Here is a 15,268-nt window from a genome sequence, read left to right on the forward strand (position 1 = left end):
TAAGTTACCATGAAACGGAATCATTTGAACACTTTCTAACTCCAATATTTTTGCAGGAACCTCCACGGAGCTGATGCCATGTATTATGGGAGCTTTCGACTCCATAATTGAGGAAGGAAAACACCAGACAGTCCCGCCAAGACGAACCTACCAATCGAGCAACTTCGCCAACCTCTCTCCCGGCGTCCAGAAGCTGTTGTCCCACGTCCCAGACCAAGAGATCAGCCGCAGCTTTTCCTCTGAGGAGAACCTTGGTTTCAAAAAGTCCAACTCTTCCATCTACAGATCCCTGAGGGGCCAAACCAGAAGCACTCTAGCCTTGAACAGGAGCAACGAATCTCTGGACATCATCTCGCCCAACGTGCAGAAGATGCTGTCCAACCTGCCGGACACGGAGCTGATCATCTCTCCGGGAGGCTGCGACAAGAAGATGACTAATCGGTCTTTTCTTCACTCTGCTAAAAGGGAGGGCTGTGAGACTTTGCCGGTCGAGGAGGAGGCTGGTAAGGGTGGGGAAGGTGTGAAAAGGGAGGGGAGTGAAGAGAACGCGAGTGAGAATTACAAACCAGTGCCTTTGGGATCGTACCTGCATACGTCACCGCATGGAATTGCTTCCAGGACACCTGTTGGGAGGAAGTCTCTAGGGAAATACCTACAGGTTAGTCTTGAACTTCTTAAAATATTGTTTTTGGCTCGGTTAGGAACAAGACAACGATTGAATTAGATCCAGACGGAAATTCATTTTAGCATTCTAACTTACCTTAAAGTATGATTCTTCATTCAGTAAAAACACCTAGGTGTTTGTTTGCGTCGAACTTGGCTGTATGATGTGATAACCTGGGCAATCACTTCTCAATTAGAGCCAAATTTCATTCCCTGGAGCCTTCTTTTGAGGTCTCCAAGAAGCCAGAATTTGCTGGTGGTCAGATATTGAAAATAAGCTAGGTGGTCGAACATTTGGAAGCTGAAATCTTCCAGTTTAACCAGGGTTTTCATCGAGTTCTGCCAAGGAGCATTGTCTTGGTGAAAGAGAACTTTTTTCCTACATTTGAGGTCGTTTTTTCTTCATTCCTGGACTAAATCGATCCAATGACGTTATGTAATATTTACTGTAGGGGATTTTACCATTGTTAAGTTAATCAATGAACCATAAACCACCTAAAATACTTATGCCATAACCTTACCAGCTGATGTTTGAGATTTTGGTCAGCTTTTGACTCAGCTTCAGCTCTCTTTGACTGAGGAGTTTAGCTCAGAAGAAGGAGTATCCTCCAAGGTCCTTTTTTTCATTAGTCAACGCCCTTTTTCAATGATCTAAAACAATCTATAAGGAAATAAGAATGAAAAAGATCTACTATCAATACCAAAGCCTAGTAAACCAATAATACTCAATGAGCACCGATATCCGATACGTCAGAGCCTTTATCGTTCTCGGTCATTAATTGAAATCAATACTAATTAGCGCACCGCGTCCAATTAATTAATGTCTGCTCATGATTGATTCATTGTGATCCGTTCCCATTTATTAAAACCGACATTATTGCAGTCTCGGTTTTCGGTTCAAGTGTGTCAAGGGAACGCGATCTCTTGCGGAGAGTCGGATAACACTGAGTGCGGTGGACACCACGGCAGGTGTGGCGCCATCTCGAGAGTGCGAAGTTTTTTGTTTTTGCACGCTAGTTTTAATGCTATACGACGTCTCTTGAGTTTTTTGTACCCGATTTCGACATTTCTGCACGCAAAATGCGCTTGGGACCGTCCTGAACGACTTTGGTTTCGTGTCTGTCTGTGCGTGTGTCCACAAAATCTTCAAACGGCCGTAACTTTTACAATTCTTACCCGATTTCAATGAAATTTTGTTTGGGTATTTAGTTTGGGCAGTAGATTGTCCCATACAAAATTCAGTTCTTCAAGATGAAGAGTTGAGAAGGAGCTAACGTAGAATTCCTGGAATTTGTATATTTCACGTTCTATTCCATGTTTATGAAAATTGATAGCGTGATGAGGGTGCGCCTTGCTCATAAGCAAACGTGAAATAGTTGGAATCTCAATATTTTGTGTTCTACTATTCTGATTTTGATAGAATCCCAACACCAAAAGGTTGGGAAGGTGTTTCGAATTTCAGCTCATTCAAATATACAGTGTGTGTCGTCCTTAAGTTAGTTGGAACTTCTTAGGGGATAATAAGGTTACAAAAGTGAAAATAACGGACTGTGGAATAGTGACTTTTGTGAGTGAGAGACCAGAAAATTATATTACTACACCCATTGTCAGAATTTCAATTCTAAACCAGAAAATGTGGAAATATTTTCTGCTGAAGTCGTGTTGGACCAATAGTGCCAGAGGTTCTTCAAATGTATGGAACAGTTACATGAATAATATAATATTTATTTTATGAATTTGATCGTTACTTGGAAATTCATTATCAATTAATTCATGCTACTTAATAAGCAAGTTTTCAACATGATAAAGGAAGGAGGTTTTTTCAATAAAGGGTTTTATTTTGATAAAACTAGTATATTTAAAACATATCAATGGATATTTATTTCGTTGTAAACAGAAAGGTATACTCGTATGTCATTATTGATAGAAAAGCTTACAACATTATTCAAAAGCATTTTTTTCCATTTATGTTGCTTCTGCAGCTTCATTGAGTCACCAATCTACTGAATGGTTGAGTGAAACTACGCTGGAACGGTCATATTTCTAGGTACCTAATGAAGAAGGTTAATAGCGATTAATAAAGATAATATTATACAGTCATTTCACGCTGGCTTTTACTGGTTATGTTCGGTTACACTCGATAGGAATTCTGGAAAAAGCAATTTTTCGCTTCATTTCTTTCAGATTTAACGAGCATTTTTTTTGGGAAACAACCGAATATATTGTCATTGGTATTTAATGAAACTCTACTGAACGATTAAAACACAGCGAATTCCACAACATGGCTCATTTTACGCAATATTATTTTTTTAATGACATGAATTAACTCAAGAACGACTGAATCTATTTTTTTAGAACGTTGATTTGTTAGATTTGTCTTCGTCCCGAGCAGCAGAATGACCAACAAAAATCGTTAAATCCCCGAAAAAAAGGTTGACAGACATGTTAGTTGCCGATCATAGAGCAGGATATTCTGTATTCGAAAGAAGGTAAAAATTATCATTATGAAGGTCGTCAATAAAAAATGTATGCGTCAAAATTCAACTAAAAATAAACATGATGTAAATATGCTCCATTCGTCCATTGTAATTAAATTTGTAGTGACGATAACATGCTATTTTTTTTCGTAAATGAAATATATCATCGCAAATTTCTAGCAGAAATTTGGATATCATAAACGAAAGCATATACTTTTCTCCTCTGTGGAACACTGTAGGTAATGGTTCTCGAATTTTGTTTGGTCAATATTTCTATGGAGCTCGTCTCTATTGACATTTTCGAATAGATGCTTGACCTAGTTATCAGATAAAATGTCAAACAAAGCGATTTTATCGATAAGACCGATTAGATACAGAACGTTCCACGAGTTTTCTGTTGCCAGTTCAGCTTTTCGATTGAAATAACGTCCAATTACGTGAATCAGGTTACCTGAACGAAATCCTGGAATTCTTTCTTTAGCTGCTGCAGTTCTAGATAAACATAACCTAATAACGTTAGGTTCTTACACAATCGGATGAATGTGAGTTTGTTTATTTTAATGCTTATCTTTAGTTCCGAAGTATTTGGAAACGAGTGTTTGGACTGGTTATTAGCGAATATTTACCCATCTTATCTAGACATTCCAGTTATTTTTTTTATTCCAAAATATTTGGCGAAATGAGCCATTGACCCATTTTTGAAACTTTACGTCTCCAGAACATTTTACAGCAAATAAAATTTGAAATTCTAACGTATTCTTATCGTCATGTCGAAATATATATATGTGAAAATTGTATTGAAAATGCAACAAGATCCAGTTTTTTGGATTTTTACTGTATCTATTGCCAAAACAATGAGTCTTGTTTACTGGTTTCTAGACTAAAAACATCGATAAGTGATTTTATCTACAACTGTCATACAATGATTAGGATTTCGCACTCATCTTGATGTAATCATAACCTTCATCACCGCACTAGTGCTAGATTCCTTTAAGCTTGTTAATGTCTAATAAAATCAAACTCGTAGTAGTTAATTTGAAATTGAAATCATTCGGGATATGATTTTATGAAAATTCATTTATTGTAAAAATTAAGAGCTTGCCAGAATCGAGGAAAACTCGCTGAACGATTGTCTTCGATCGGTAAAATATAATTGACGTTCTTGATGCGTAATAAATCCATTATGGAAACGCCAACAAACGTTAACATCATCTTCATGTCGGGATAAGTTTGCGAAAATTCAATCGAAAACTGAATTTCCACATAAGCCTTTTTATTGCTTCCTTCTTCTTTGTCTCCTCCGCCTGCAATAAACTGTTATCAACTTTATCGTATCAAGCCTCATAAAACTCTCGTAGATGACATGAAAGACGCCTATAACCTCGCTTCAGCATTATCCAGGACAACTGACGCCTTGAACAAATCACAGTCTCAATTCTTGGAGACGCAATCATTCAATTTATCTGCGTTATCAACGTTGAGAAATGACCGACATCATGGCAGTTAATTGAAACGTCAGTTTCCGCAAACTGACAACTGACAAATATGAATACGGTTACGTCAAAGTGACGGAGGCGAGCACCGAATTGCAAACCACATGCTGGATATGTGCACAGTGCACTGTTGCCGGACTGGAGCTTTTGGTTAGTTATTCCCAATAATAAGACTTCGTTCAAGGGAAAAAATTCAGGGCTAGAATTTTGCGGAAAAAATGTTGTATTCAATATCATCATAGCGTTATACGTTCCCAAATTATTGATTATAAACCTCTTAATGGATAACCTTTCATTTTAAGTTTTCCAAAAATGAATTTTTTCAAGTTTGTTTCCTTGAGTTTTGCTTTGAAAATTCACCCCAAAAAAATACTTGAACTGTATTCCCGAGTGAGGAGGATCAAAACGGTATAGCAATTGACTTTAATACCAAATTTCTATTTTTTTATTAGATTTTTAGATTCTACACATTCTAGAACGTAAACTATGACATTTTAGTGCCTAATTTCCTTGTTTCTGAATCATTCCCATAACTTTCAGGCGTTTTGAAATGGCTTGTTGCCTCACTCCCAATGATCCTGCTAATTCTTGTTGCGTTTGACACGAGTCTTGATCAAGTAATGCTTCCAATTCTGCATCTTCGAAAACCTTCTCTTTTCCACCGCCATGCTGGTCTTTGACGTCAAAATCACCGTTCTTGAAGCGTTGAACCACTCTCAGCACGTTCTTTCATTAATAGTTGCCTCACCACAGGTATTTGAGAGCATTCGATGAGCCTCAGCCGCAGATTTCTTCATATTGAAGCAGAAAATTAAAACCTCCCGCAAATAACGATAATTTAGCTCGTAAGCTGACAGGTTTAATCGAGAATAACTTTATGATGCAGACACAAATCGACTAATATTTCGATGGCGTTATGTTTACAAATACCTAAGCTTATTGTATGACATCTGCGATTTAGTTTTTCGACTACCACTTACTGCTACAGCCATCTATTGCAAAACGGCGGAAGTAAAGTTTTATTTTTATTTTTATTCAATAACTGAACATAAATTGTGATCGAAAACAGAACACCCAATCGAAAGCAGTAAATCTTCCGTCGAAACCGTAAAAACGACAACACCGCACGTGTGTGTGTGGGACAATGTGTGGGGTGTTTTTATATCGCCTCCCTAGATAATAACGTCTGTCTTTTGCGCTTTTTTTACACGCGCAATATGCGAGATCGCATGCATCTCCATGCGACAACCGTCTAGTCTGTTTCTAGTGGTTTTATGGCCCTCGTAGACAGGAAGATGACGTATCTCCGCTTACTTGGGATCCTTTGAGTGTTTGGGTGACGTTATCCGTAATTTTGCCGTTGTTCCCGGATATTTTATGCTTCTTGGCACTTCGTTAGTCGTTACCACCGCATTTAGACCCACTTGAAAAAGTGACAGGTCGTCACTTTGACGGCGTTTGGTGCTCTGAGACTCTCGAGATTGCCGCTCTGGGCGATAAGTACGGAGACATTGGGAAAATGGTCTATTCATCAAGATTTATTGGGTCGAATTAATCTCTTAACACTAGAAAATACTCATTCTGAGGGTCATCAAGTGTTCAATTAGTTATACCGCTCGTATTCTAAGGGAATAGTACTTCAAATTGGTTCATTATCGCATTTGGGAGTTTTTTAGAATCCGAAAATCGAATGAAATGAAAAAAAAAAAGAGCACTGAAGTGAATTCTTTCCCTTGAGCATTCTCTTGAGATGCAAAAAGCTACTAATCATTGGGACCAGATCTAGAGAAAAAGCTGAGTGGAAGAGCAATTCCTTCAATCTAACCATAGTTTTAATCTATTTGTGACAAGGAGCATAGTCTTGGTGAAACAGAATTTTTTATTTTGCAACTGTTGCTGCTTTGTGGTATTATTCTCGCAGAAAGATTCAAATTCAGGTCTAGCAGGTGTTACCCTCAATTCTCTGTTTGCAAGTTCATTATTTTCAATCCTACTATGCTCTAACATTAATAACAGATTGATGACAAATATACTCAGTCTGGGGCGAACTTCAGTGAATCATGTGACTTTAGATTGCCATTCTATCGCACCCTGTATACGTATGAAGAATCCCCAAGGTCAAAAGACTCGTTTCCATCGTTGCACCTCATGCATACGCACGCCACATCACGAATATCTAATCGCCAGTTTTTCCATTCAAGAAAAAAAAACAATCTTCAAACCCGTCCCTTTACCGTTTAGGTATTCACGGCAAACCTCCCCAAGTTTTTTCACACTCGACACATTCTGCATAAAACGAGTCGGCGTGGGCGGCCGCTCAGATGGGAGGAGCTGAGGCCGGCAGATAATTCCGCCGGATTTGAATATTCCGCCAGATACGTGGATTAAAAAAGTTTCTTCGTCCCTGGCTCTATCGGCGGTTCTTTTGAAGGCGTTTTTTTTGTCGAGAAAGCGCGTCGAATTGGTAAACGCCGGCTTGCGTCACACCAAGCGCGTTTGGCGTCGCCAAGTTTGTCGGCGAAGTGGATAGTCAGCGAAAACAATGGGATATTGCGATTTTTTCGCAGTTGCGTTGAGAAAAGGATGTTGTGGAATCGCGCAGCTAATATGGTGTTAATTTCGATTTTTGCCGCGTTTCTAGTGCGCTATCTTGCGACATCTTCGGGGAGTTGTACAACTATGTCGCCAAACGCTGTGTGTTTTAAACTAGGGTTTCTTATTTCCTCTTTCATTACAAAACTTCTCGAAGCGTGTGGAGAAAATCATATAGTTATGACATTCAACTCTCGGCGACTGTTTTTAGAAAGAATGTCAACGACTACCAAGTCTATACAGTTTCAGAAATCAAAAATTGCAGGGAGCAGCTTTCGAGCACTCGTTCATTCATTTGTAATTTTCACCCTTGAAGACACTTAATAGGTATATGTGGTCTCTAACGATGCATGAATGACGAGCGCTGAAATTTAATATCGGAATGACTCGTGATATACAGCATGATTCAAAAGGCCAGGTTTTTTTAAGATATATTTCAACATCGATGGATGAGATTCGAGATGGAGAGAAATATTACTTGAAAGAAATTCTTATGAACATAATTGAACCTTGACTTTCTCACTACCTCAATCCATTTCTTCCAGGTTCCCAGCGAGAGCAGTCAGGGAACGTCGAGCAGCACCAACTCTTCGGAGGTTTCCAGGCCCGTATCCCTGACCAGCATAGGATCATGTTCTTCCAGCGGAAGCAGCGGCAACAACCAGGCCGGATCTGCCTATCTGGCTTCGGCCGAAAGCTTGGACAGCGACCCCGAACCGAGTGGCAGTCAAGGTAATGGAAAAATATATCATCATTCGAAACGAAATTTTTTTTTGTATATTCTATAGCGCCAAAATTTCTTCAATATTGGAGTTTTTCGACACTTAAATGATGCGCCCTTGTAAAAAAAATCACCTCCGAACGTTGGATCCCAATATTCTGTTATATACTTTGGATGTATATACGAAAAAATGCATTCTTCCGACTCCTCGGCGTCCTTCGAATTTCGGACGACCTTCGCGCGATCTCTCTCACGAATTTCCGATCGGAGAATCGAGACGTGAAAAAAAAATCGAAAAGGCGCCGCAATATACTCGCATGTTTTTAATCCAGTAACATAATTTCGGCGCAGATCCTTCCAAGACCGGTATCCGTTTCGACCGGGACTCGTACAAGAAGTTGCCCCAGGCGGGCTCCTCGAATTCGTACGTTCGATTTAATCCCATTAGCGACCATAATAATGGATGATTCGCGAATTTTCTGGCGTGAGTAATTGCCGTTAATAATTTCTGGTCTTGAAAAGGGACGATTTCGAATGAAAGTCGATCATAACGAGTGAAAGTGACCGTACGGAGGTCGTTGTTTTTTTTTTTAATTTATTTCGTAAATTTCTGGACAATCCCCTGCATGAATATTAACAAGAAGGCGCGTAGACTTCAATTGCGCCACTAAACTGCGCGTCATCATATTTTCCCTTCATTATGTTAGCGCGCTTGAATTTATTGACGTTGACACCTTTCGTGAATGTCAACTTGTATATGACAGTTGGTGGATAGCATAGAGTAATAGATAGATATAGATAGAGGGAGTATACGCAATTTTTACATGTCCCCAACACGGTTAGATTACGTTGTCGGATTGTGATATATTTTCAAATCCACAATTTTACTATATCACTATGAATATATATTGTATTGAATGAATTATATTTATTTGAGTGAATCCCGAATAAATATGTAAATTTGAATATTTGGAATCCGATATTTTTCCTAATTGTGTAAATTATAATAAGCAGAATATACAGGGTGTTTCCTAAACATGCGGCAAAAATTCAGGGGGTTGTTCCTTGGACTATTCTAAGAATATTTTGTCCTTTGATGATTTTTGAAAAATCTATTTGTTTCGAAGATATAGGGGAAACAAAATTTCAGATAATAACATTTTATTATGAAAAATTACATGAAAATTCAACTCAACCTACAAAAACTGTTGAAAATGACCACCTCTAGCCAGCATACAAGCATCCAATCTTCTCCTCATTGACTGCCGAACCCTTTCAAAAAAAAAAAAAAAGAGGTTTTTCAAAAATCATCCAAGGACAAAACATGCTTAAAATAGTCCAAGGAACAACCCCCTGAATTTTTGCCGCATGTTTAGGAAACACCCTGTATATTATTTTCTGTATTCACCTGCTGAAATCCAAGGTTTGGCAACTTTTGCTTTCCTAGTATCATCGGTTGTTTCACGTCGTTTGGCGCGCTTGAAGTTTGTTTTCTGAATTTCTGATATATTTAGGTATTTATTACAATATATTTTGAGTTAATATGAAACGTTGATTCACAATGGGACATAAGAAGTGCGTTTTTTGTGGAGAAACTCGTGAATTGAGTGAAATATCGTATCACTGATATGTTTTCATTTCCGCGCGCTTCCTGTCTAATTTAATAGTTCATCTTGGGGACAAAATTTTCTTACTGAAAATGACATATGCTCCCTCTATCTATGTCTATTACTCTGAGTACGCTTTCAATAGAATTTGAATGAAGATTATCCTTTGAGGATATAATAATAATTTGCAAAAGAAAGCAATCAGGTTGACTCCATATTTCTCTGAATATCTTAAAATCATCAGCAACAAATAATTTATGTGAACAACAGATATCTGAAAGAACAAAAAAAAAGGTCCCAAATTAGATCCCTGAGGAACGCCTTAGGTCGTCGTTCTATGAAAGAATGAAACTTTACATCAGAATTGGTGAACATAGATATTCATAGCAAACATTGGAATTATAAATATAGTGGACAACATCACAATTGAAGTTGTTATTGACGTCTTTTAGAAGTTTCAAAGAACGCATTCGGTATCTCTACGAGCTCCACTCGTAAGAACCAAGACACTTTGATCCTTAAAAGCATTCCTGCAAAGGAACCCTTATCTAAGTAGCTACTATCGCAACTCGAGAACTCATTTCGAATCTTCCATCAGAGCACCAACTACTCTATCTTCGATATTAGTCAGAGAAGCTCAATTGGATCCGATGAACACATCAAAGTCGACCTTCACTCTCACCAAAAACTGCTCGGATGATGTAACCGTCCAAATAATACAGATGCTACTATACAACAGCGTCGTTAGAATTCTTGATCCGAATATACGTTCATCATCGTGCCCATCTATCTCTCCATACATGAATAAGAAATTAGAAACGTCAAACTTCATTATTCTTGCATCTTAACCGAGTCGAACTGAGGCTGATTTATTATTCTGGGCCTTCCAAAAAGAGCGTAGATAATTATGGGGTCGAAATTGTCCACTTTTCTACTCGTTCTGAAAGTGTGGACGAGCGTTTTTGGTCGGAGGGAATCTATTCATCAATTCATCATCCGGTATCTGATCTCTACGTCAACAATATATCTGAACCAAAAATAATGAGACTTGTTATTTGGAAATCTTTTTGGTTGAACTTCTCTGCTGGTTTTCGGCTTTTTCTTTCAATTGACTATTTCTTCAAATTGTAGTTTATGACTAGGAAAATAATTATACAGGGTATGCAGTTAGATATGTTGGAAATTCTAAAACTGATTTATGCTGTTACCATACATTTTTTTCGGAATCACCTCCCTTTCTGAGTAATGTCAAAAGTGAGAATTTTCCGCATTTATAAAGATGTAACTCAAAAACTATGTGGAGCATTGGCATAGACCTTATATTTCATATGGCCCCAAAGAAAAACTTCTAAAGGTGTTTAATCACAAGATCTCAGTAATCCCTTGTGATTCCCTTCTTTAGAAATAACACGATCAGGAAACATTTTTTATTTTCAAATTATTTCATTGATAAATGATTTTCTTTTACCAAACTCCCTATATAATCATTATCATTATGTTCTGATCGCTTCATATTAATATCATTGCACCTTCTAGTCGATATATCAACTTCTTTCCATTTTCTAGTGGAAATAGGAGTGTAGAAGCATTAGTCTTCTTCTCTTGTCAGTAGAACAGAAACCTGGCTTCTACGACAGTACCCTATCCGTTATAATATTAGGTTACCTTAAGGCAGTAGGTAATGACTGGTTTCATTCAGGAAAATTGATGGCATCTCCACATTTATATTGCATTTGTCTCCCTGGGAATGCCGAAGAGTAATAACAGAAATAGACGGTCATATGGGAGCCAGAGTTGTTCAAAATAACGTGATATTCTCGGCCAAGTGCTCCAAAACATCTAAGAACATATCATAGAAAGGACAGGGTAGATCTGCATCTGAATAAACAGGCCACTATATTTTAAGCCAGTTTAACTTTTAACGAATTGTAATAGACATCAATTTAATTTTCATCGAAATTAACAACTCAAGTTTTAAATACTAATACTCAGCAGTCTCTTCTATATTGTCAGATAAAGCAGCACAAGAAGAAGAAAATTTAGAATACCTATCCATGTTCAATTTTAACGATTCATATCACGTTTTCAGAGAGATGATTTAAAATTTAAATAACTAACTATACGATGCTTTTGTTCTTCCGTTTAAAAAATCTAGTATCTCACATTTCTTTGGTTTTTTTTTTCTTATAAACTCCATGTTATTCGGCTTCATGTTACATGTTCTGTCAGACTTATCAGTCTGTCCTCGTCTGTGTCATCATCAGTTCATATCGTGCCTTAGCTTGGGTACCCTGAATGGAAGATGTTCTATTTCCGTCCTCACTAGAAGATTACGTCCTGAACAAATATCTAGCGTCTTGAAGGCGTCGTTTTATCAGCCACCGTCTTTTTCTTTGTTTGTACAACCCGACAATATCGGGAGCAGATATAGAGAATGAAATATTCCACCAGGCCAGACGGATTAACTGTTGGCGGTGTCGTAATCAGAAGCAATTAGATCGAGCTAATAACTTTGATAAGAAGATACGGGGGTAATCCAGAAAATACTACCACAGCCATATTAGAAAAATTCTTTGAAACAAACCTAATTCAAATGTCAGAATGAATGATTTTCTAATAGGTATTTATATTTTCAATGATTATAATGGAAAGTCACATAAAACTTTCATATTTGCAATAAAAATTGTGTAATTAAATATAGTTTCGTATTTTTCGATTCACAAATTCACATCCTGGTAAATAATATTTTCCAACGCACCTCGTACAATGTAACAGTCATTGAATTGTGTACCACGAAGTGCTATTGCCCAGGGTCAAATATGGGTAAAACGGATTTGTTTTCGGGCGATGCGATATACATATGAATAAAGCGAAATAACAGTAATTTCGAAGAATACCTGCGAAAGTAATGAATAACACTTTGTAATGATTGGGTAAGGTTGAGGAGGAACAGCCTTCTACGAATTTCTAGAAAGATAAACTCTATGATTCTCGTGTTTTATATTTTACGCTCCCAAGAATAACACTTCAGGGTAGTTCAACAAATACATTTTTCGAAATTGAAGTACATTCTATGACATCTTTATCAAGAATCAAAGTCCTGTATCTCCTTTAGCTACATTGGTGTTTTTCCTCAAATTATTATGTTTAAATATATGCTATCCACACCAAATTTCACAGTTTCTTATATTCACCTTATCGTTTGAGAATATTCAAAATTAATGTTATTGTAAAAAATAAGATTACATTTCATCATCATCGCTTGCACTATTTTCTCCAGTCCTGGCCTGTCAAGCCCACTCCATTTTTCGGCAATTTATTTCCAACCTACCAAAAAGATGTTCCACACCCACTCGTCTGTCAATAAAACCGCAAGATAAGAACTCTGTAAATACGAGATGAAATCATATTTTGAAATATTGCTACCTTCACAGAATCCATTTGTTGTTTGTCTTGTACGGGTTTGTTACCCTCGTATTTTATAATGATTATAAATGGGCGGACGTCTTGGGTAAATAATTGAGGGTACCTACGATGTGACGTTTGGTTTTGGTCCTATTTATCATACTTGATTATTTAACTTATTGTTTTTATTGGTTAGTTACCAAATTGATGAGAATAAGTTTTGAAATTATTCAACAGGAGCATTTTATGCGCTTGGGATTATCGTAATGAACCCATTTTTCGTCTCCAGTCACAATGCTATGCAGAAATCCCTTCCGTCATTGCCTTGCAAGCAGCTGTTCACAAGCAAACAAACTCCGTTCAACATATCTCGGCTTCAACTCGTATGGCACCCAATTTCCTTGTTTCTGAATCATTCCCATGACTTTCAGGCGTTTTGAAATGGCTTGTTTCGTCTCTCCCAATGATCCTGCCAATTCTTGTTGCGTTTGACACGAGTCTTGACCAAGTAATGCTTCCAATTCTGCATCCTAGAAAACCTTCTCTCTTCGCTGGTCTTCGACGTCAAAATCACCATTCTTGAAGCGTTGAAACAACTCTCGGCACGTTCTTTCACTAATAGCGGTCTCACCATAGGTATTTGAGAGCATTCGATGGGCCTCAGCCGCAGATTTCTTCATATTAAAACAGAAGATTAAAACCTCCCGCAAATTACGCGAATTTGGCTCGTAAACTGATATGTTTAAGCGAGAATAACTTTATGATGCAGACACAAATCGACTAATATTTCGATGGCGTTATGTTTACGAATACCTAAGCTTATTGTATGACATGTGACCTATTTATTTCGATTACCACTCACACAAGATGTCCCTTTCCAATTAAAATGGACCTGTCTCACGTCAATATCAGGCTGTGCTGTTTTTGTGAGCCGCCCTGTATGTCGCCCCAACGTAGTCGTCTCGGTGAACCTTCGTGGCCTAGTAAAAATCTTCCATTGTTTCTGGCGGCATTTTAAACAAATTACCGCAGGAATTCCTTGTACCGTGTCTTATCTTCACCACCAGGACAATCGCCCAAGTACTTTTTCTCGCACACTCTGCGCAATGCGACCCTGTAGTCAATAAATTCCTTGCGATCTGCATGTACAGATTTCAGGGAAGCCGTACGAGAGACCGTATCCATCCTCTGATTTATCTGAGCCTGACAGTGTCTATGCTAATTCTGCACTTCGGTCGCCGTGTACAGGGTGTCTGGAAAAAGATCGGCATCTTTGTTATTGACTGCTCGGTCGATTTGCAAGGCTCCCGATCTTAACTGCTCTGGTTCAACTGAAGTGAATAGCATGCTGCTGGAGAATGAAAATTCCTCAACACTTAGTCTGCACCTGTTGATCTGTTGAAAGATTTTTGTGAGTTTATGAAGTAGATGTTCATTCTTTGCATGTCAGGAATTTTATCATCGAAATTATATGGTTCCTTATTCAGGTATTTTCCATGTATTTTATGGTATTTTTTTAAGGGGGGTAAAAAAAAATGCAATATCATCAGATAAATGGACAAAATGTTATATCGGCTGTTTGTCTGATGTCGATGATTAAGAGTTCTTTTTTCAATATTGGATCTAACGGGTGTTTTTTTCGAGGTATATAACTTTGAGTTGGCATTACTGTTCAAGATGGCGGCCGATTTAACAGCTGTCAAGTGATTTATTCTCAGTTTAGTTTGGCAACTCATCATGAATAGACTCAGGCCTGAACAACGCTTGCAAATATGTAGTGCAATTTTATTTCGGAAATAATGGTTCTGTGCGGAATACGTATCGCGCACTACGTCCATTTTATTTTGTTTAGCAATGAAGCGCACTTCTGATTGAATGGCTACGTCAACAATCAAAACTGCCGCATTTGGAGTGAAGCTAATCCTCAAGTGTATGTCGAAACACCGTTACATCCAGAAAAACTGACTGTTTGGTGCGCTTTATGGGCTGGTGGAATCATTGGTCCGTTCTTCTTCAAAAACGATGATGGCCAGAACGTTACAGTCAATGGTGATCGGTATAGAGCCATGATTACTAACTTTTTCATTCCTGATTCCTTATTCAGGTATTTTTAATGGATTTTATGGTATTTTTTGAGGGGGGTTTCATTGCACCTTGAGCTCTATTGTGCCTCCATCAGAGCTGCTTTGAAAAATTCGAAAGAGTAAAAAAAAATATGCAACATGTAGTTCATCAGGTAAATAGACAAAATGTTATATCGGCTGTTTGTCTGATGTCGATGATTAAGAGTTTTTTTTTCAATATTGGATC

General features: G+C 37.8%; 1 protein-coding gene across 5 annotated transcripts in view; it reads left to right on the forward strand.

Moving 5' to 3' along the window:
* LOC123671993 (pleckstrin homology domain-containing family G member 3) overlaps positions 1 to 15,268 on the forward strand; it is a 135,073-nt gene that overhangs the window by 108,318 nt on the left and 11,487 nt on the right. For 4 of the 5 annotated variants that reach the window (XM_045605928.1, XM_045605931.1, XM_045605930.1 and 1 more), the window contains exons 2-3: positions 57 to 658; positions 7,771 to 7,957. In XM_045605928.1, the coding sequence (XP_045461884.1) occupies positions 57 to 658; positions 7,771 to 7,957 (789 nt within the window). Of the gene's footprint in view, positions 1 to 56; positions 659 to 3,518; positions 3,683 to 7,770; positions 7,958 to 15,268 lie in introns of those variants that run through there. The other variant, XM_045605932.1, reaches the window with a different exon arrangement.

Source organism: Harmonia axyridis, chromosome 2 (genome assembly GCF_914767665.1).
Source record: "Harmonia axyridis chromosome 2, icHarAxyr1.1, whole genome shotgun sequence".
NCBI lineage: Eukaryota > Metazoa > Arthropoda > Insecta > Coleoptera > Coccinellidae > Harmonia > Harmonia axyridis.